General features: G+C 32.1%; 1 protein-coding gene across 1 annotated transcript in view; it reads left to right on the top strand.

The window, feature by feature from the left end:
• Positions 1-10677: 10677 nt before the first annotated feature.
• Positions 10678-21344, top strand: part of LOTGIDRAFT_205955 (hypothetical protein) — a gene marked incomplete at its 5' end in the record, with an annotated part of 10844 nt that continues 177 nt past the window's right edge. Inside the window, 9 exons of the mRNA XM_009046051.1 lie at positions 10678-10954; positions 16639-16835; positions 17151-17363; positions 18493-18682; positions 18961-19185; positions 19417-19579; positions 19986-20198; positions 20494-20665; positions 21124-21344. Of these exons, the coding sequence (XP_009044299.1) occupies positions 10678-10954; positions 16639-16835; positions 17151-17363; positions 18493-18682; positions 18961-19185; positions 19417-19579; positions 19986-20198; positions 20494-20665; positions 21124-21183 (1710 nt within the window). The 3' untranslated portion in view covers positions 21184-21344. The remainder of the gene's footprint in view (positions 10955-16638; positions 16836-17150; positions 17364-18492; positions 18683-18960; positions 19186-19416; positions 19580-19985; positions 20199-20493; positions 20666-21123) is intronic.

The following is a 21344-nucleotide window of genomic DNA, read 5'->3' as shown; positions in this document are numbered from 1 at the left end:
ACAGAAGGTGTCATACAGGAAGTGTACAGTCAAAACTTCCATGGTAATTTTTTTGACCTATTCTATTGTGAATTGGTATTGTTTATATTTGGCATTGAATTGTTCTGTAAGCTGACTTCTGGCTGTGGATTTAGGACACAGAAATACCAAACATTAGCTTTGTGCACTACCTGAAAGGCATTCTGTACCATTACCCCAGATGCAGAATGACATCAGGTGTTCCAGGTTCCAGAAGGGTTAATTGAATATTTGATTGCGTTGTTGCATCCAAAAGTATAATGTCAAACAGACCAAATCTATTTTCAAATGAAAATTCATCTGGGACATTGCTAGGATTCTATTCTATTGATGTTCACCATTCTATTGCAATTTATCTACGTGTAACAATCAGGTCTCTTAACATCAAAATAGTTTCTCTACAAATAAAATCAATAAGTGTAGATAGGAAATTCCCTATAGGATATATTGTGCATCAGGATAGCTATATTGGGAAATACACTAATTCTAAAACATATAAAATCATATGTCTACAATCACAAATTATTTACACTGTTAAATAGTGCTCAATACACCAATTGTAGAGATATATAGAAATACCACTGTTAAATAGTGCTCAATACACCAATTGTAGTGATATATAGAAATACCACTGTTAAAATAGTGCTCAATACATCAATTGTAGTGATATATAGAAATACCACTGTTAAAATAGTGCTCAATACATCAATTGTAGTGATATATAGAAATACCACTGTTAAATAGTGCTCAATACACCAATTGTAGTGATATATAGAAATACCACTGTTAAAATAGTGCTCAATACATCAATTGTAGAGCTATATAGAAATATTAAAACAGAACCTAAAACATGTTGTTGTTACTCAGACTTTCACGCTATGAGATCTACAGACAACTTACCTATTTTCAGTCTGCGTCCCTACCTAAGTTGGACAAAGAGAACTTATTCTCATGTCTACACTTCGAGAAAAGTTGGGAAGATTTGTTTAATGAAGTGTGTCTAAGAGCATTATTGATGGCAAGCTTTTCAGTTAAACACAAGTTACATCGTTTGGTTTTATATTTCTGTAGGCTTTAACTCTGCTGTCAGTGAACCAGGATATTTTGTAATTATTACTTTTCAGTTTAAGTTGTCAAATGTGCTTTGAGAGTTAGGCGCTAATTTCATATTTTTAATGTTTAAACGACTGTGGACATATTAAAACACTGAAGGTTAAACCTCTCTTTTTGCGTTATTGAGGGCCAAATGAAAGCTGGCTAAAAGCTGCTAACCCCAAAACCAGGGGGACAATTACTAATAACTAATAGTTAACCAATAAAACGCTAGTCTTGTACATGTTGTCAATGATATGCGACTTTGTGATTGAGGCTCAAATCGTTCGCGATCCAGTTAAACTAGGTTTAAAAACATGGCATTCGGAAAAAATAAACTTCTCTATTCTACATAGAAACGGTTAATGACAAAATACAATAACAAATATCACTGTTATGATAGTGCTAAATACATTAATTGTTAGCTTATGTCAAATATCATATTTGATGGCTTTATGAAAGGCAATTAAGGCAAAAATGCCAGTGAGTGACTTGACTTTGCAAGCAGCATCCCTTTTGCTATATCTGTTTGAAAGAGTTCAAAGGTTAATAAGGTGTGTGTGCTAAATATATTGGATACTTCCTGCCTCAAGATATTCAAAAATATCAATAGGCACAATAAGTTTAAATGTTCTAATATAATTTTGCTTACTCAATAAGTAGGCCTAATGTTTTTGGTTAGTTCCTGAAATTGTAACAACTATTCAGAAAGATGGTCTCTTCATACGAAGTGAAATTGCTTCCAAAAATAGAATTTGATCTCGAAAAATCCACATTCTATTTTCAGCAACAATAAAATAGCAGTGGAGAAAGTAAACAAATGATCAAAATGAAACAGTAAAAATCTTTTCAACTCAGTGTACACTGATAACTACATAGCCTGTAGGCATAGCTCTTATCACTGTTGGCATAGTCACATACATATCATAGACCACTCAAATCTGACAGCTTCTATTATCCTCTCAATCTAATTAAGTACTCTGATATCTGGAGGCCAATTTCAGATAAAATGTGTTATGTTTGGTTTTATCTTTGCTACATGCATGCTTGTCTCCCTTATCTGTGGAATTCTTCAGTATGTAAGTGGTATTTTGGTACTTAAAGGAGTTCTACCAGATGAAAATATTATGGCTCAATTATTTTGCTGAGGAATTTGATTGGCTATATTTGTTGATGTACAGTCTAATCAAATCACTGCATGCCATGATACAAGAATAGTGACTATATTAACTGGGATTGTATCTTTAAATCAGTTTGCCTTCTGGTTAGAATGATTAAGAAGGCTCTTATCCTCTAATTTATTGATTTTATCTTTCATTTTAAGGGTTGTTAAAAGGATTCATGTATTGAATGTTCTTGAAGTGGAATTGTTTGTGGGCTTCCATCAATTTGAGTTATAGCATCATGTAATGATGAGTTGTGACAAGCTGGACACGAGAAAATGCCAGATTGGCTGCTTTTTTTTTTTTTAATCTTTTCAGTATACCAAATAATATAGACAAATAAGTCTTTACTTTTGTGCAGTATAATATTTATTCTTAATTTTGTCTTCAAACTTGTTTTTCAATTTCATGTTACATTTTTACTGTCAGTTTATGAAGAATTTCAATTTCTCATTTAGAAAGAAGTGTACATGCATAATGCATGGTTTTAAAAAAAAAAGATGAATTTAAAGGTTTACTACCACTTAGGGTGACCAAAAAATTTAAATTTTAAATCTTGGCCAAAATGAGTTTTTTTTTCATGGACTTAGTTGCTGTCAAAAATAACAACTGAATCTCTCTATAATCCAAAATATAAGTAATTTTGAAACAAGCTTAAAAGCGTTTTTCAATTATTACTTAGTTACTTAGTGATTATATACCATCTTGAATAGAGATTCTAACTGATAAATACATATACTTATTGACCAGGTTTTAGACTTTAAATTTTATCTCCATTCTAAGAGGTAGTATCCCTTTAATACCGCTGAATATAGCTTTTTTGCCTCGGAACATCTTAGACACTTTGATATCTGTGGTCGGGGTTAAGATTAACCTGATGACTGTACTGATTAGGTTCGGTGAGATGTTTGAAATAGAGCCGACTGGTTTGAGGCCTGGTCAAACAGTACAATCATCAATAATAACTGTCTACATAACCTGGGGCTACAGAGTTATCTTAACTGAATCAGAGCAGACGGCTATTTTTGTTTTCTTTCTAATTGAAACTGATGGTTTATTGGTGAAGAGCTCACAGGCGTAAGAGAGACAAGCTCTAGAATCGCTATAAAAGGTAATATTGATATCTCTGTCATGGCTTAGTCAGAGATTTGTCATGTGGTCTCTCTGACTTGTCATCGTCAAATTCACAGGAAATTAAATTTTATCTTGAATTATTAATTCTTGATATTTCTTGACATTCTTGGAAGTTGTTGACGGTCTGTTTAAAGATAAAAGATAAAGGTATATTTTCAAATAGGGAAAAGGTAAATACTCAAAACTTGATATCACTCTGCAAATGGGCATGTTGAATTTGTAGCACAGATAAGATGATGGACAGGACACATGATATCACCCTGAGATATGGTAAGCTGACCAATAATGTCTATAGATAAAAGGTATATATCGTTGCTCACCTAATAGCACCCTGTGATCTGATTTTGAAATTGCTATGTTGGACTTATGTACAGGTTAATTTTTTAACTCGTAGGAAAGGTTGTCCATCTAAGTGGATTAATTTTTTTTTAATAATGGCCTTTGAAAAAAAAAATATTTCTGTGTACATCCGATTAAAAAGAGATACAATGGCTGTCAAAGATCTCAAATATAGTTTGGAATTTCAAATATTCCCATATTCAAATAGTTTGTAAGAGATTTGTTTTCTTAATGATAAAAATAACTACCAGTATCATCTTTATTTTGTAATGTATCAATACTGTCTTTGTCTTGCCTCAAAATTTCAATTTCTACCTTGAAAGACGAGCTATTAAATCCTGTTTTTCTTCAAGGGGGGAAAGTAGTTAAGAAAACAAACCTGACAACTGTCAAAATTTGTTGGATATTGACCTTTTTATATCAATTACATGGAGGCTTGAGTTGGTTTATGATGACTCTAAGCCACCTACATAGATATAATGTTTATGCTGATATTTTGATATTTACTTGGCCTTCAATCTACATATTTTGTCTGTGTAACGCTGATAATATCAAATAAACAATATTTTTCATGAGAACTCTCTAGAGGATATTTAGTAGCCACGGTGGCTTAGTGAGTTGGATGCAGGTTGAAGGGGCTCTAATTGATGGGACAATAAACCAAGGCCCCCTTGTGCTACAGTCTGTGCACTTTGAAGATCCCTTGACAGTTGGAAATTGAAAAAAGTAGGCTAATGCAGCTGTCATGTCAAAATTGCCCATAAGGAGCAGAAAAATAGGATGTAAAACTCCATTAATTTTATTTTCATGTGAACTCGAAAGGTTTTTGCAGTTTTTGTTACTTGGATAATTCCAGGCTTAAGTCATTTCAATATTCAAACAGGGAAATTTCAACGGTGAGCTGTGAACGTTATTACTGATCAGCTGAGCTAAATAATTTCCATTTCTGAGTCTAAGGTACGATTGGCAAAAGGGATGGCGAAAGTGTCCTATTAAATTACAGTTTGATATAACCTCAGTTCAGTTTTGTTTCAAAAAATGTCAGAAAGCGTAATAGATTTCTATTTTAATCTGATTGTGTAGCGAGAATAATTACAATTTTATTCGTATCTTTGTCTGGAATATTTCAGAATTGATTGAGATATTGTTAGATAGTTGTAGAATAATTGAAAACCGTCATGAAATCCCCACTGACATTAAGATCAACCATTTTCCATAGCGTGCTAAGCCTCAACATGGAAACTCGATATGCTATACATAATGAAAATTCAAATTGTTTTTATTCACGTCTGCATTGAAAAGATCTATAAATAGACATTGCAATATAGTAGGGTTTTTTTTTTTGTAGATGAATTATTAATTACTTTTATGTATTGATTATATCCTAACTAGATTAACTAAATACATCTTGCCATAGATATATTGTTGTACTTCATTACATGTTTTATCCGTCTGTCATTCAAAACCAATCCGTCTGCTATTGACATTCAAATAAAGGAAAGTCTATTGTGAAAGGATTCTTGAATGACAATCAGTGAAATTAATGGGAGGTAGAGAAAATTGAGTTGAAGTTCAAATTGTTTGATGTTCATTCAATACTTGATGGGATTTTGAATGACTTTTTAAGTTTTCCTATCAAGAATTTCTTTGAATATCGACATTGAGTCTTGTTACTTGTGTATCAGAATGAAACTGCTGATTTAGAACATTTTACACGAATTGAAATACATGGAAATATTCAGACTGATGTAAGTTAACACAATTTTCTTTTAAATTCCTATTTTGCATTTTATCTGAAAAATTCATTGTCACCTTGCTGTGGACATTGAATTGAAGAAGAATATAATGTGGGATTTAATTCTGTGAAGGGTTAAGGAAAGCTGAAATTAAGCTGTATTGTTAAAGCAAATATTTAGGGAACTGTGTATTTTTAAAGGTATACTACTATACCTCTTAGGATGACTAAAAAATATAAATTTTTAAACTTTGCCTAAATAAGTCTCATTTTGAACAGTTTCTTAGTTTAATGGATATAACGTGTAATACAGAGATTCTATTCTTTAGTCATGGCACCTGGTAAGTCCAACTGATGAATATATACTCTTATTAACCAAAATTGAGATTTATGTCCATTCTAAGAGATAGTGTTCCTTTAAGTAGAGCATCTACTTTCAAAATTACTACAAAGGTTATCTCCATTGTATCTTGACTTGATTTTGAAACTACTTCAAATTGACATTGAGTTGCTACAGAGATACCTGATTGAAAAAATAGCGAAGATTCTGTACATGTTTACTGTATGAATACAGTGGCAAAAACTACTTTCGTTTTACTAACTACTTGACTTGTACATGTTGACATTTATCAAAGGATAGAATATTCATTGAAGGTAATGTAGACAGGGTTTAAGAAATGTTGTGCATATTTTGCACGTTTCGCTGTGAAAAAGGTCTAAAATGTCATTATCGGGGGTTTATTTGGGTCTTGAATAATAGTTGAAGGTTTGGATATCAACCACTATGAGTTGAGCACACTATTAATCATTATTTAAGTTAAAAAAAATTATTGTTTCTGCTAAAATGGATGGCATAAGTCTCCCTTTAATATGTTGGATTTTTGCATTATATGCTGTTATTGCTTTAGTATGGGAAAATGTTGATTCAGATTTGCCAAATTTTTGGGTCCGCATGGTTAAATTTTTTGGTTCTGTTTTACGAAAAATGTACACAGGTTTGGAATATCAAAAATATCAAAAATTGTTGATTCAAAGTTTCAATATTTCATATTAAGTTCTTGCTTTTTTCACTTCTGTTCGTTTTCACTTCTTTTTGAGAAAAATCATACGAGGTAAATCTGTCACTGAACTCATGAAAATGTATAACTGTTTAGTCGTTAATGTGTCAAAAGTCTAGGCCCGAAATCAAACAATGTCTTTCATTTTGAAACAATTCATATGTAAGGAAGCTATAAGGTGTAAAAAATGTCGGAACTAAATTCCCTTGTGACAATATCTTGGCAGAAGTTGAGAGTTATGTTCAGTGTAAAAATAGGAATTGGAGTCAAGTGATCATCTAAAAGTGAGACATGTAAACTCTCTAAGGCATTCGTGATATTTATATTGGTTAGAAACAAGGTAGTCATTATGAGTTAGATATATAACTGGTACCAGACCAAAGGTTAGTTATTATGTTAGTATGGAATGTATGTCTTCTGGCTAAGTACTGACTCAATATTTTGGTACCAAATGATACGTGTTTAGTCTCTATTATTAGTACTGAATAATAGTAGGTTGGAATAGTACGTTAGTAGATTTCTACTATTGTTTGGAACAGTACATTAGTATTTTAGTATTTAGTTAGTCAAAGTACTGGGTGGTTTTCATGTGATTTCTTCAAAACTGATGTAAGGTAAGGTACTGAAATTGTTTTTAGCCCATTCCATGAAATTTGGTGCCTACAGAAAAAAATGATTGCGTAAATTTTGCATCTGAAACGAACTAACATTCAAACGAGTATAGGGAGTTTTCAATCTGGGGTAATTACCGCTAAGGGAGTATTTTGACTGAGGTAATGAGGTGCTTTGTAGTCTCGCATAAAATGTTTCGGACAGTTACTATTGAAGTCTTTCTATTCAGTCAAACTATTCTCAAAGAAAATCACGAAATAGTAAGGATTTATAGGGGAAAGGGAGGTAATGCATCAGGTCAAGAAACCTGAAAAGGGTAATTGAAAGAAAAAAGTTGAAAACCGCTGAACTAGCAAATGGTATGGAGAAAGTTTATATGATAATGATTGAGGTATTATCACAGGATAGCCAGCCATTAATAGATTATTTCATCAACAGACTTATTTTAGACAAAACCAATTAATCTGGCAACACTAACCAGATCAATTATCATATTAATCAAAATGTTCAACATTAATTGTATCATATTGCATGTCTGCTTAGTAACGCTCTGGCGACTAGCTGTTATTATTGATATTCTAGGTTGAAAAACCTGAAATTGTTCTGGTAGATTAGTTTATACGAAATTAGCTGCTAGATTTCAAGATAATCCTTGAAACGAGGTTTTTTGAGATTGCCAAGATGATTTTTGGCTTAAGACGCAAATAGAAGAGGTACAGTGTGTAGTGCCTGATTTTCGTTGCAGAAGAAAATTGTGGTGCGGACACAATACGGTTATTGTTTTTTCTACTGTATCTAAATCCTACACTAGGCAGAACAATGTTTATTCTCGCCTTAATAGAACTAGTCTGCTGAAATAAAAACTTGTGTCTTGGTTTTTGGTTGGTAGATGACAAGTTAACGTCACTTCCAGCGGATGCTGATATCGTAAAGTAGGTAGTTGTAGTAGTTGGTAGTTGGAATGATTCAAATTGGATGATTCTGTGTTGTTGGTTTGGTTGTTGATTCTTCGTTAGATCTGGTCGGGTCGAATGACATGGCGGTGAAAGGTGTGGCGTGAGTTACTCGATCTTCTTCATTCTTCCAAACTCATTCTGATCATTGTAATTCTTGTTGATTGGTAGTCGAATGGTGGTTGGTTTGGTGTTTGCAATATTTACGTTTTAATGTAATGAATATTCATAGATTTAAAATGTTTTTGACCTGGAACTATCTATTAAAATGTGTAAATAGAATAGTTTATATTGTACAGCAATGTGTTTAAAGTAATGAATATTCATGAATTTAAAATGTTTTTGACCTGGAACTATCTATTAAAATGTGTAAGTAGAATAGTTTATATTGTACAGCAATGTATTTAAAGTAATGAATATTCATGAATTTAAAATGTGTTTTTGACCTGGGACTATCTATTAAAATGTGTAAATAGAATAGTTTATATATACACAGCAATGTGTTTAAAGTAATGAATATTCATGAATTTAAAATGTGTTTTGACCTGGAAATAACCATGTATTAAAATGTGTAAATATCAAAGCTGTTATCAATGTGTATTATGGTGTGAACTGTTATTTGTCTATTATTTATTATCATTCAATATAAATGTCAAGCCTTTTATAACACTACAATCTGGCCTGGTAATTGGTTAAACTGTTTATAACCTTTTCTATTATTCTCAATCATACTCTTAACTCTTTTATTACATCCTGCAATCAAACTGCATACTGCAATTGTGCATTTATATTGAAAAATTCCACATTTAATTTCTCTAGACAGCGTTTCGTTTAGAAAAGGCGTCTACCAGTTGATGAACTTAAAGGTTTACATTGTAGCATTCAACAGCTGTGTCTGTTAAACACATGAGGGTCTGCACAATAGGGCAAATGGGGTCAGTTGCCCCCCTGGAAAAATGAATCAACATCTTAAAAGCCAAAATGTGCAATACGAGCAGTTTTCTGAATGGTTAGATAAAGTACTGAAATAACTGTTTTGTTAACAAAGCATCTATAACGAGTGATTTGATTTGATTGGCTGAGACTTCCTAGAAATGTTTCAGAGCCAATTTTGATTGGACAATGTTTATATGAATACTTAAATTCTTTGATTTGTATTACCATGGCCTCGAGGAAGTATGATGAATGGGGGTGTGGTTAGGACACGATGAGGGGGACAAGAACCTCACATGATTTTGATTCATAGATTTTGTTCTGGTAGCTGCCAGCAACACAATCTATGTGTAAAGACTAGTATATTAAACAAATGTTATTTAACATTGTTGATACAATATGTACAACTTAATGACATCTATATCCAGTATTTAATATCTTTACCACATACAAAAATAAACTTACTCATATTCTCAATGTTTAGATTACATATATTTCTGCATATAATCCTTGTTTTTATAACAGTAGGTGTTCTTAATGACTTTGTTATATTTATCTGTTATGCTACTACACAAAACTAGCTATTTGACTTTAAAGATGGGTTTCCTTATTTTCTTAGTGTCAAATTAAGCAAACTATTTGATTAATTGGTGTTTCGAATGAATTATCATGTATTCTTAATCATATCATTATGTTCTTATTGCATATAATTAAGAGTTTTAACCAATCATAAATGTACAGTCTGGATAAAAAAAAAGAAGACTTTTTGACCTTTCTTGATTGGTCACTCATTAGAATTCTGCTGGTAATTCTCTTCTAATTTAGCTTATTTAAATTAATTATGGACATGTTAGACAAACTGGTATTTTTCCAAGTCATTAGAACACCTCTACTTTCTATTTATATGAGTATATAGAAATAAGGGAACCCATCTTTAAGGTTTAGTCTACTGTTTTGTTGTTTCTAAACATTTTACATAAATATTTAATGTTGGATGCTTTTAGCAATTGTTATGAATGAATTCCCATTGGATTACTCAACTGTATGTAGACTTAAAAAAAAACTACAGAATTTGATTGTGAACAGAATATTTAATGTTTGATAGGTTGAATTTGAAATTTTGTATAATGATTTAGTTTTGTTAGCTAGTCTTAATGGTAGATGTAAATCTTCATAGGATTTATCAAAGACAAAATTCAAATGGACGCTTATTTGAATCTTAACTGGTACATTATAGTAAAAATTGAAAGAATGAAATAATATTCTCTATACCTTTGCATTGAAATTCTTACCTGATTCAATATTCATGATTGTCATTTTTAGACATTAACAAATTATAGTTAATCCTTTAAGATATTTAAGGGTAGAGATCACATTAAATAACGAAACACAATTTAATGGAATACTACTCCTTAGTTTTATTGTACACAATGTGTCATCAATTTACATTGTCATCATCAGGTGAAATGAAACTAAGGAGTTGAATACCGTAAAATTGTGTTCCATTATTTAAAATTACAATTTTTATATGTTTTATTACATATATAGTTTGAAATGATGAATAGTGACACTTACAAATTTTTTTTTCTAATTGCAGGTACTTAGTACAAAATACCTATGCAAGTTACAACCGCAACAAGATGGAAGATGTGGTCGGAGATGAATTCCGTTCCATTAACCATTCTGAAAAAATGATGCGAAAAATGGAAGGCTACGTGGCCAAACGACAGTTATGTGATGTGATTATTATAGCGGGTCAAAAACGTATTCCTGCCCATAGACTAGTGTTAAGTGCAGCTTCGGACTATTTTGCAGCGATGTTCACAAGTGATGTACGTGAAAAGACTATGGATGAAATAAAAATTAAAGATGTAGATCCTGATGCTTTGACAGCTTTAATAAATTATACATATACAGGTAGGTTATTGGGGAAAGCCATCTTTAAATTAAAATCTTTTGTAGTTATTATTTTTGCGCCATTAAACAGGAATTTGGAATGATGCAAAAAAACCATCAAATGTCATCAATGTACATGACCTCTAGGAAAATCTCTCTACAATCAAATTAAAGGATAAGTCAAATCCAAATAGCTTATAGTGCAGTGGTTTTTCCCTTCTGACAAATTAATTTGATCCAAAAAAAAAAAATGTGACAGTAAAACGTTTTCAAGATAATATTATACCAAGCCTGAACAGAAATTTCCACAAATATCAAAATTGAAGCTATGACCATGTCCATCTGCAATATTTGATATTCTGAGATCCCTATTGAATAGAATTGAGCTCAATTATTGTTGAAAATTGAGGTCAAAGACCTCCCAAGTCTGAAGGAATTTTTGTTTGATGTGAAATGGAATTCAATAGAAGATTAATTCTATCTGGAGCCTTGGAGACAAGACAGATTGGTAGGATATCAGATGATAATAATAGAATTTGAACTCGCCAAGAGTAACTAGTATCTTGTCCTGTCATCAATATGAGTCACACGATTGTCTCGTCAACTAGTTACAGTACTAATCTTAGTGTCACACTAACATGTTACTATGACCAATGTGATGACCAACACTTTGTGACATTGACACAAGTTTCTTGAGAGCAGTGAGTCATTAGATCAAATATATTGTTCTGTTCTAAAGATTGAGAATTTGCCTGAAGAAATAAACCAATACTAACGATTTGCACCCCAAAACGAAACCCGAAATTCAAAACAGCATTTTGTTGTAACATTGGTAGTAGTAGCTAATGAACTTTTCACATGTGGAAGTATGATATCAATAAATGAAAAGTGTTATCAGGTGTCTAGAAGAGTAAGCATATCCTGCCTGGCGCCTGACATGCTTTATTTATATGATAAAAAACACAAGGGGTATATTATGGTATAACTCACTTATTTTATAACAAAGCACATAACGTTTCAACACAATTTACATGGTCGTCATCAGATGCTTTATTTTTGGTCAAAGGTCAGCTTTTGAAGGTTTTGATTGCTAAAAATTTGTGAATTTGACTTAAAAAATGTATTAAAGGGATTGTAAAGAGGTTTCTAAATGTTGTGATTATGACTGATAGCTGCGATTTCCCCCATTCTAATTTTTAGTCAGATGTTTGTGGTTCATATTATTTCACTAAAACTAAGCGCTTTTTATGATATCACTATCAAAATAGCTGTATGATTAATATCTGAGGGCTGAGTTTGAAGATTTAAAAAAAAAAAAATTCCGTTCTAGAGAATAAGGTTTGATTGGTCTGATGGCAAACCTGTCCCTTTAAAACTTGAACGAGACATAAAGTAGCTCGAAGGGAGACAATAATATGCGTGTTTCAAGTTAGCTAATCCCTCTCTCCAATATTGTCTAATACTTTAATCTTGTGTAATGAACATCACACAAAGACCAGACAAGCTCTCCATGAGACCTGTTAAATATCATTTGTCCACAATCACAGAAAATAATGCTATCTTTTCAACTTAATTTCCGGAATATTTGATTCCAATGTTTTATTAGATTGAAATTGATGATTTGTCATTCAAATTTGACAGAATTATTGGTACTTTTGTATCTTTTAACTCTTTGAGATTTTCTTTGACCAGTCAGTGTACTGAGTTGAAATTGATAGTGAGTTGTATTGAAAACTACTCAGTAATTAGTTGAAATTGATAGTGAGTTGTATTGAAAACTACTCAGTAATCAGTAGAAATTGATAGTGAGTTGTATTGAACACTACTCAGGGTAATCAGTTGAAATTGATAGTGAGTTGTATTGAAAACTACTCAGGTTAATCAGTTGAAATTGATAGTGAGTTGTATTGAAAACTACTCAGATTAATCATTTGAAATTAATAGTGAGTTGTATTGAAAACTACTCAGGGTAATCAGTTGAAATTGACAGTGAGTTGTATTGAAAACTACTCAGATTAATCAGTTGAAATTGATAGTGAGTTGTATTGAAAACTACTCAGATTAATCAGTTGAAATTGATAGTGAGTTGTATTGAAAACTACTCAGGGTAATCAGTTGATTAAAGAAAACAACTCAGTAATCAGTTGAAATTGATAGTGAGTTGTATTGAACACTACTCAGGTTAATCAGTTTATTAAAGAAAATAACTCAGTAATCAGTTGAAATTGATTGTGAGTTGTATTGAACACTACTCAGGGTAATCAGTTGAAATTGATAGTGAGTTGTATTGAAAACTACTCAGGGTAATCAGTTGATTAAAGAAAACAACTCAGTAATCAGTTGAAATTGATAGTGAGTTGTATTGAAAACTGCTCGGGGTAATCAGTTGATTAAAGAAAACAACTCAGTAATCAGTTGAAATTGATAGAGAGTTGTATTGAAAACTACTCAGATTAATCAGTTGAAATTGACAGTGAGTTGTATTGAAAACTACTCAGGGTAATCAGTTGAAATTGACAGTGAGTTGTATTGAAAACTACTCAGGGTAATCAGTTGAAATTGATAATGAGTTGTATTGAAAACTACTCAGGGTGATCAGTTGAAATTGATAATGAGTTGTATTGAAAACTACTCAGGTTAATCAGTTGAAATTGACAGTGAGTTGTATTGAAAAGGCTGATTTAAAATCACTATGGTTAAAAGTAATCATGTGTTTTCAGAGAATTTGAAGATTAAAAATATGATACAAAAGTGAAATTAACGTTCTTAAAAGCACCAACAGCCATACAGGAAATTACAACACTAGTAGAGCACTTTAATTACAGACTATGGCATGTGACATTAGTTCTAGAACAAAGGCACTTAAAATTTCATTAAGTCTTTATTTCATTAGAAAACGGCACTTAGACATGTGTATGATTAACATTTCCATTCATCAAAGGTTTTTATAATTAAAACAATTTATGATAGTTAATAAATAGACTTAAGGTTTACGCTTGTCAAAAAATAATAATTAGACTGAATAATTCCATTGAATTAGAAATTTGATTGATCTTTTGAAAAGAATTGTAGGTTATTTTGTATTCCATTGTAATGAAATATTCAGATATTGATCAAAATATGAAATTTGTGACTTTTAAAACTGGTTCTGTGAGTTAGGCGGGTCCAGGGATAAATCCCACTATCAGAATTTTCAACCAAATTTCTCTCTATCAGTGATGTGGGTAAGCAGGGCAGACATCAAAAAAGCATCTAGTTGTTCAGATGGGACAATAAACCGAAGCCTCATGTGCTACAGGCTTTGCATCCCTCAACAGTTGGAAATCGAAAAAAAGTAGGCTTATGCAGCTGTCCTAGCTAAATTTCCCTCATTGCATACTGCATGGCATTGTCCTTCTTTACTCACCCAATCAGGTACAGAAACGTAGGACGTAAAACTCCATTCATTTCAGATCAAAAAATGATATTTGACCAATGCAGTTGGTTTTCAAAATAGATTCAGCAGGAAATATTTGATGTGAAGTTAATTCCTAACACTATGATCAATCTATCAGATATTTAGTTTCTATTTTTGTATTTTAATGATATTTTTTCCAGTCTGCAGACAATGAGCAAACACAATGAAAATTGGACTCAAAAGATGTACTTTGACCAAAATGTTTGGTTTTCCAAATAAATTTTAACAACAAAATATAAAGTAAATTCCTAACTTTATGATCAATCTATCAGATATTTAGTTTCTATATTTGTAGTTTAATGAAATTTTTCGAGACTGCAGACAGCGAGCAAACACACTTTACCAATATGGCTGCCATTATTTGTCATTTTCAAATAAAATTGTCATGTCAACCTGTATTTGTCATAAATATCGATAGGTCAATAAAACTGATAATAAGCTGTGTGAAGCACAAATCATCTGTATTATTGACAGTCTAGAAATATTAGATCAGAACCTGAAACCTGTTTCATGATGTGCGATCTTCAGACAACTGACCTAACTCTTCATTTTTCAATATATTTTGATTGGTCTGGATTTACTAAAACATGTATGATCTTTAAAATGATGATCAAGTTTGAATTTGGTGATTACTTCTGATGAATACAGAGTGATTGCCCTTGTTCTTTGAAAGTTTGAAGTTTTCCTGTGTCCTAGTTAATGATTTTTTGACAATGAAGCAGAGTTATTGCCTTTGATCTTGAAAGATTTAAGTTGATAATTACTTTTTGAACTAAGGAATGAATCTTTTGTAAGTTCTGGTTGTTTTCAGCTGGAATAAATACTTACAATCCAAAATTAAAGGAATTTTAGCAAAAATATATTTATAGCCAGTGGATAGGATTTCATTTACGGGGGGTTTGAGGCACTTATATCCTAACATACTTTTGAAGATTTTAGAGAGGATTAGTTCTTTTGGGGAGGTCAGTGCCTTTCCCTGGAAAATTTTCTAATGCTGTAAGCCGCAGAATACATCTAACAACTTTAGGAGTGAAAGTAGAATAAAAATTTTCTCATTTTTTATGGCCGAGGGTGAGGCCTTGGTCCAAAAGTTACTGCCTCAATACACCATTGTTTAAGTTTATAATAATATTTTTCATATTTGTTGATATTTTATTAACAATAAAATGAATAAGTGGACATCTAGATAGGTTTTAAGATAAGTGTTAAGGTCAAAAATTATTCTAAAATAAATCATAAAATTCACCTTGTCAGCATTTATTATCTTACCTGTCAAATATTGAACATATTTATTGAATATTGAGTTTATCATTTTTATTCAATTTTCTAGTATTTTTGATGGATAGATCCATTAGCTTTGACTTGTTCAAGATTTTAAGTAGAGGTCACAGGGTTAGATTTGGTTTAATTGAATATAATTATTATTTTTTATATATATATATACATTAAAGAGATGAATTCAGAAGGTGGATGTTGAAATATAGAAATTCATTAACAGATATATATTCCATATAAACCTAATGCAAGCGTAAAACTTACTGTTTTTATGTGTTTTGGAGTTGGAGGGGGGGTTAACATTAAGAGCTGTCATTAGGATGGTTCAATATTCATGGGCCTCATGTTCTGAAAGATGTACATGTTAAAGATCCCTCAACACTCAAAACAATGTAGGCTTATGCTACTTTCCTGGAAAAAATTTCCCTCATTGCATACTGCACGGTGTTGTCCATCTTCATTAGCCTAATATAAGGTGCAGAAAAGTAGGAAGTAAAACTCATTCATATAATTTCATTTGAATTAGTCAAACTGGAAGATGTCTTGAAGTTTTTTCTTTAAATTTTATCAATTGATATTTTGGAATTCATTAAAGTAATACTATACGTCTTAAAATGAACATAAAATTTAAGTTCTCGAAATGGTCAATATGAGTATATATTCATCAGTGAACTTACCTGGTGTCATAAAGTTACAACAGAATCCCTGTAAAATCTAGAAAATTGGAAAATTCATAAACTAAGTAATTATTGAAAAATGCTTAATCTTGATATTATGACTATTTTTCAATAGTTAAATGTATATTTATGGATAATTACTGAGTTTTAGATTTATCGGATTATATAAGGATAACATAGTAAACTGCAGAAAACAGGATGTAAAACTCCATTCAGTTAATTTCATTTGAATGAGTCGAACGGAAATACATTTTTTTATACAGCTAATGAAATTTTATCAATCTGTATTTTTGCAGGTAAAATAGAATTAAAAGAAGAAACAGTAGAGAGTTTGTTATCCACTGCGTGCCTTATTCAGTTATCAGAGGTGGTAGAAGCCTGCTGTAGTTTCTTAATGAAACAATTACATCCGTCCAACTGTATCGGTATACGCCAGTTTGCTGATATACAAGGCTGTTCAAATCTATTTAAAGTTGCCAATAATTATGTTATGGTAAGTAAGATTTTCCATTCTAATTAAAAGTAGACCAAACTTTCGTTCCGTTTTTTATTAATTTTAATTTTTAATTTACCACTTAAGTTAGGGTCTTTAGACAGGCATCTTGATATTCATCCATTTGATGATACCAGCAGCCAATCAAATTTATTCCCTCTCCAACACTGGGATTTTATGATGCGAAAGTAAAGGTGCATTCAGTATCTAATACTGCTTCTCGGAATACATCTTTTGTTCATGTTCCACTACATGAGTACTCAATGGACTAAATTATTACGAAATTTCATCTCTATTTTTTTTATCTGTTTGCAGGAAAATTTTGTAGAAGTGATGAACAATCAAGAGTTTTTTATTTTACCGTTTGAAGAAGTGTGTAAATTATTAGCCAGTGATGATTTAAATGTTCCCAATGAAGAGACAATATTTGAAGCTTTAGTCAAATGGGCAAAACATGATCTCCCCAACCGAAAAAAATTCCTTCCAAAACTTTTAATTCATATCAAACTTCCATTGATGTCACCTCAGGTAAGTTGTCAATTTCACAAAGATTTTGCTGAATGACAGAGATTTTGAAGAGGTTTTCTAGCCTCAGTTTGTGTTCAAAGACACTTAGGGATTGTGAAGAGATTTCTGAATTTTTTTATATGTAACAGGGACACTAATAGCCTCAATTTTCAGTCAGTTGTTTGTGGTCCCTGCAATTCCTCTTAAACTAAGTGTTTGTTGACGTCACTAATCACAAATGCCTCAACACATAAGGCCCTTCAAACACTTAGTTTTAGTGGAATTGCTGGAACCACAGATGTCTGATTGAAAATTGGAATAGTGCAAATTGATGTCCTTGATAGTACACATAAAGAATTTAGAAAACCTCTTTACAGTCTCTTTAAGATGGTGGTAATGTTTATGTTAAGATAGTCTAGAAGATTAGTGATAATGTTACCAGATTAATTAGAAACTATCATATCCTATCATCTTATTATATATCTCATATTGGCCTATTAGATATCTGTCTGTCAGATAGTCTTGTCTTTATGTCATCAATATATACTCTTTACACTGTCTACATAATGTTAATAGTCTATTAAAGGGAACATTAAGACTGATTTAACATTTTTATAGTTAGTTTCAGATAATAAATTCCTTGTGATGTTGTGATGTCATAACTTTGGAAATATTAAGGAAAATCATGTAAAAAAACTGTAAATGGCTATTTAATTTATCAAGAATATTAATTGCTTCCACCTGATAAAATTGTATCAGAGATAACTTGGCATTTGTAAGGGTGTATTTGAGTAATTTTGAAGTCACATTCATGGAAACTCTTAACCAGAGCAGTGTTCTTGTTGATGCTGGCAATGCCAATTTGCACCAATACATTTTTCAGTCAGATGTCTGTGGTTCCTGCAATTCCACTAAAACTAAGCATTTGACATCACTGTCACAAAATATGTTGATATTGTATAAGGCCCTTTGCAATATAGTGAATCGCTTCGTTAAAGTTAAATTGCAGGAACCACAGACATCTGACTGAAAAATGAATTGGTGCAAATCAATGCTATCAGTGTCCCTGTTAAAAGTTTAAATATCATCTTTACAATCCCTTTAATAGTGCAATCTTTAAAAGGTTTATAAATTATTTTTATTTTTTCAGTTTATCGCGGACCATGTTCATAATAATCCATTATTTCAAGATGATAAAGAATGTCAGACATTGATAATGGAAGCCTTTAAATATCACTTATTACCAGAACGAAGATCATCATTCCAATCTCCACGAATTAAACCCAGAAAATCTACAGTGGGTGTTCTTTATGCTGTTGGTGGTATGGACTGCACTAAAGGTAAAATTGCTATCTTATCATAGCATTGTTGATTTGCTAAGAGATTTTCTTGTTAAAAATTGTTTAAGTTTAATAAACATAATGAATGGAATTGTATGGTTTCAATTTTTTCTATTCTTCCTAAAATAGTCTTGTTTATTTTTTGAGTTTTTCTGGATTTGCTCAATCTAATAATTTTCATGAAATATTCGTATTACATTTTGGTTCTTTTGAATTTTCATGCATTCCTGATTTTGTATAAATTTTTGCTTAAAATGATGAAATCGTGATTTTTACAGGAGCCACAAGTATAGAAAAATATGAATTACGAACCAACACATGGACACAAGTAGCTAATATGAATGGTAGAAGATTACAGTTTGGAGTAGCAGTGTTAGATGAGAAACTGTATGTTGTTGGTGGTCGTGATGGATTAAAAACATTAAATACAGTGGAATGTTATGATCCGAAAAAGAAAACCTGGACACTGATGCAACCTATGTCAACACACAGGCATGGTTTGGGTGAGTTTTAGCCAAATTTGATCAACAGATCAGCATTTCTCTATTAAAAATGATTGCAATGTATTAACTTTTGCTCTGGTAGATGTCTTATTTGCTAAGATTACTCTATAAATCTTCAAGGTAAGAAAAATTCTTATGCCTGTGCCATTGCTTCTGAGAGTCAGTCTGGTGTCCGCTTTCACCCCCTAATACCTATAAAGATAGTTTGATTTGTAAACTGTTTTATTTCAGGTGTTGGTGTGCTGGAGGGACCAATGTATGCAGTAGGTGGCCATGATGGTTGGTCCTATCTGAGTACAGTAGAAAGATGGGACCCACAAGCTAAACAATGGAGTTATGTAGCTCCAATGTCTACTATGAGGAGTACTGTTGGTGTGGCAGCTTTACATGGAAAGTAAGTAACTTTGCAGTTGCAAGATTTTATTTACATTGCCTGGACTTGATATAGAATAAGGAGTCGCTTGTTTTTGCAAGTCCTTGGATGGAAGATGGTACTGCCTGGCCCCACTTGGTTAGTAAAGTGCTTGATTGGGCAACTGTGAGAATAATTTGGTTTTTCAAGTTCTTCAGCTTTCTCCCAAAACAAATCCAAACCTTAGCTACATAGCACTGTCTCGTCGACATCTTTGCAACAGTTTGCAGTGCCTAAGATGAAGCTAATTGGATAAAGTAAACCAATATCCAAATTTATTGATAAAGGTGTGTGGTTTAAACAAAGATCTGCTGAAGTAGAAATTGAAAAAAAAAAAAATCTTTTGCTATCCATAGTTTATTCTTTTTTTTTATTATTTACTCTCCAGGTTATATGCTGTTGGAGGTAGAGATGGTAGTTCTTGTCTTAAAACTGTGGAATGTTTCGATCCTCATACTAATAAATGGACCAACTGTACCCCTATGTCTAAGCGAAGAGGGGGAGTAGGTGTTGCTAATTGTAATGGATTCCTGTACGCTGTAGGTGGTCATGAAACACCAGCTACTAATCCAACATGTAGCAGATTTGATTGTGCTGAAAGGTTGGTATGATTCCTAAGATTTTGTTGCAGCATCAATTGTCTGAAACAATGCCATACCTTTCTTTTACCAGCTTTCCAGCTTTCCAACTTAGGAAAGCACAAAAATTTGGGTGGAAAACCGTTGATGAACTTTCTATATATATTTGGCCACTTCAGAAACTCTTTATAACATTTCCTTCTTTACTCAAGAACCATAATTCCTTTTGTGGTCAAAGGGGGATAATTTGAAGTCATTGGATGATTTGCAAAATTCAAATAAGCTCTTGTTTAATTGAAGGAACTTATCAAATTTCAGATATGATCCAAAAACAGACCAATGGACAATGATAGCACCAATCGGATGTCCGCGTGATGCAGTAGGGTTATCTCCCTTGGGTGATAAAATCTTCGCTGTTGGAGGCTATGATGGTCAGCAATATTTAAATGATGTTGAATGCTATGATCCTGTTACTAATGAATGGACAAAGGTGAGTTTAGGGGAATACTTGATTTCGCATCTGTGATTTGTCTAAGGAATTTATTTTGTGATAATCCAAATCTAAGTCTAGAATCTTAAAGTTTCATAGCACAATTCTCATTTTTTATTACTTACTGAACCACATAAAATGATCAAGCATTCTGAACCTGCAAATCACTAACAGTGAGCTGTTGTGCGCTTGTTTACTAACCTGAAGATCCAGGGTTCAATCCCCGCATAAGTTGAGATTTTTATACCTGCTTTCTCCTTGTCTCAGGGGCAGACATGGAAAAAGCGATTGGCTCAAGAAAGTTGGAAATTGAAAAAGAGTAGGCTAATGTCGTGGCCTTGGCAAAATTTCTTCATTTGATTTGCATGACCGTCTGCTTTGGCAAAAAGTAAGATGTAAATCTCCATTCATTTCATTTCATTTTATTTCAAAACACTGACTTATAATGTGTTTTTCAGGTTTCCTCCTTATGTACTGGTAGAGCAGGAGCATGTGTGGTTCATGTACAATCAAGCTGACTATCACTCAAACGATCATTAGCTTTGCTGAAAAAATGGCCGTCAGGACTTTTACATCTGAAAAAAGTGAATCTCAGTATCTTCATGGTTGTAAAATATTTATCATAGTCAAAACACATCATTTATTTATCATATCGTACTTTTCTCAGGCAAAATCATTC

Source organism: Lottia gigantea, assembly GCF_000327385.1.
Source record: "Lottia gigantea unplaced genomic scaffold LOTGIsca_10, whole genome shotgun sequence".
In the NCBI taxonomy this organism is placed as follows: domain Eukaryota; kingdom Metazoa; phylum Mollusca; class Gastropoda; family Lottiidae; genus Lottia; species Lottia gigantea.
Note: the sequence above shows the minus strand (reverse complement) of the source record. Positions and strands in the feature narration are given on the sequence as shown.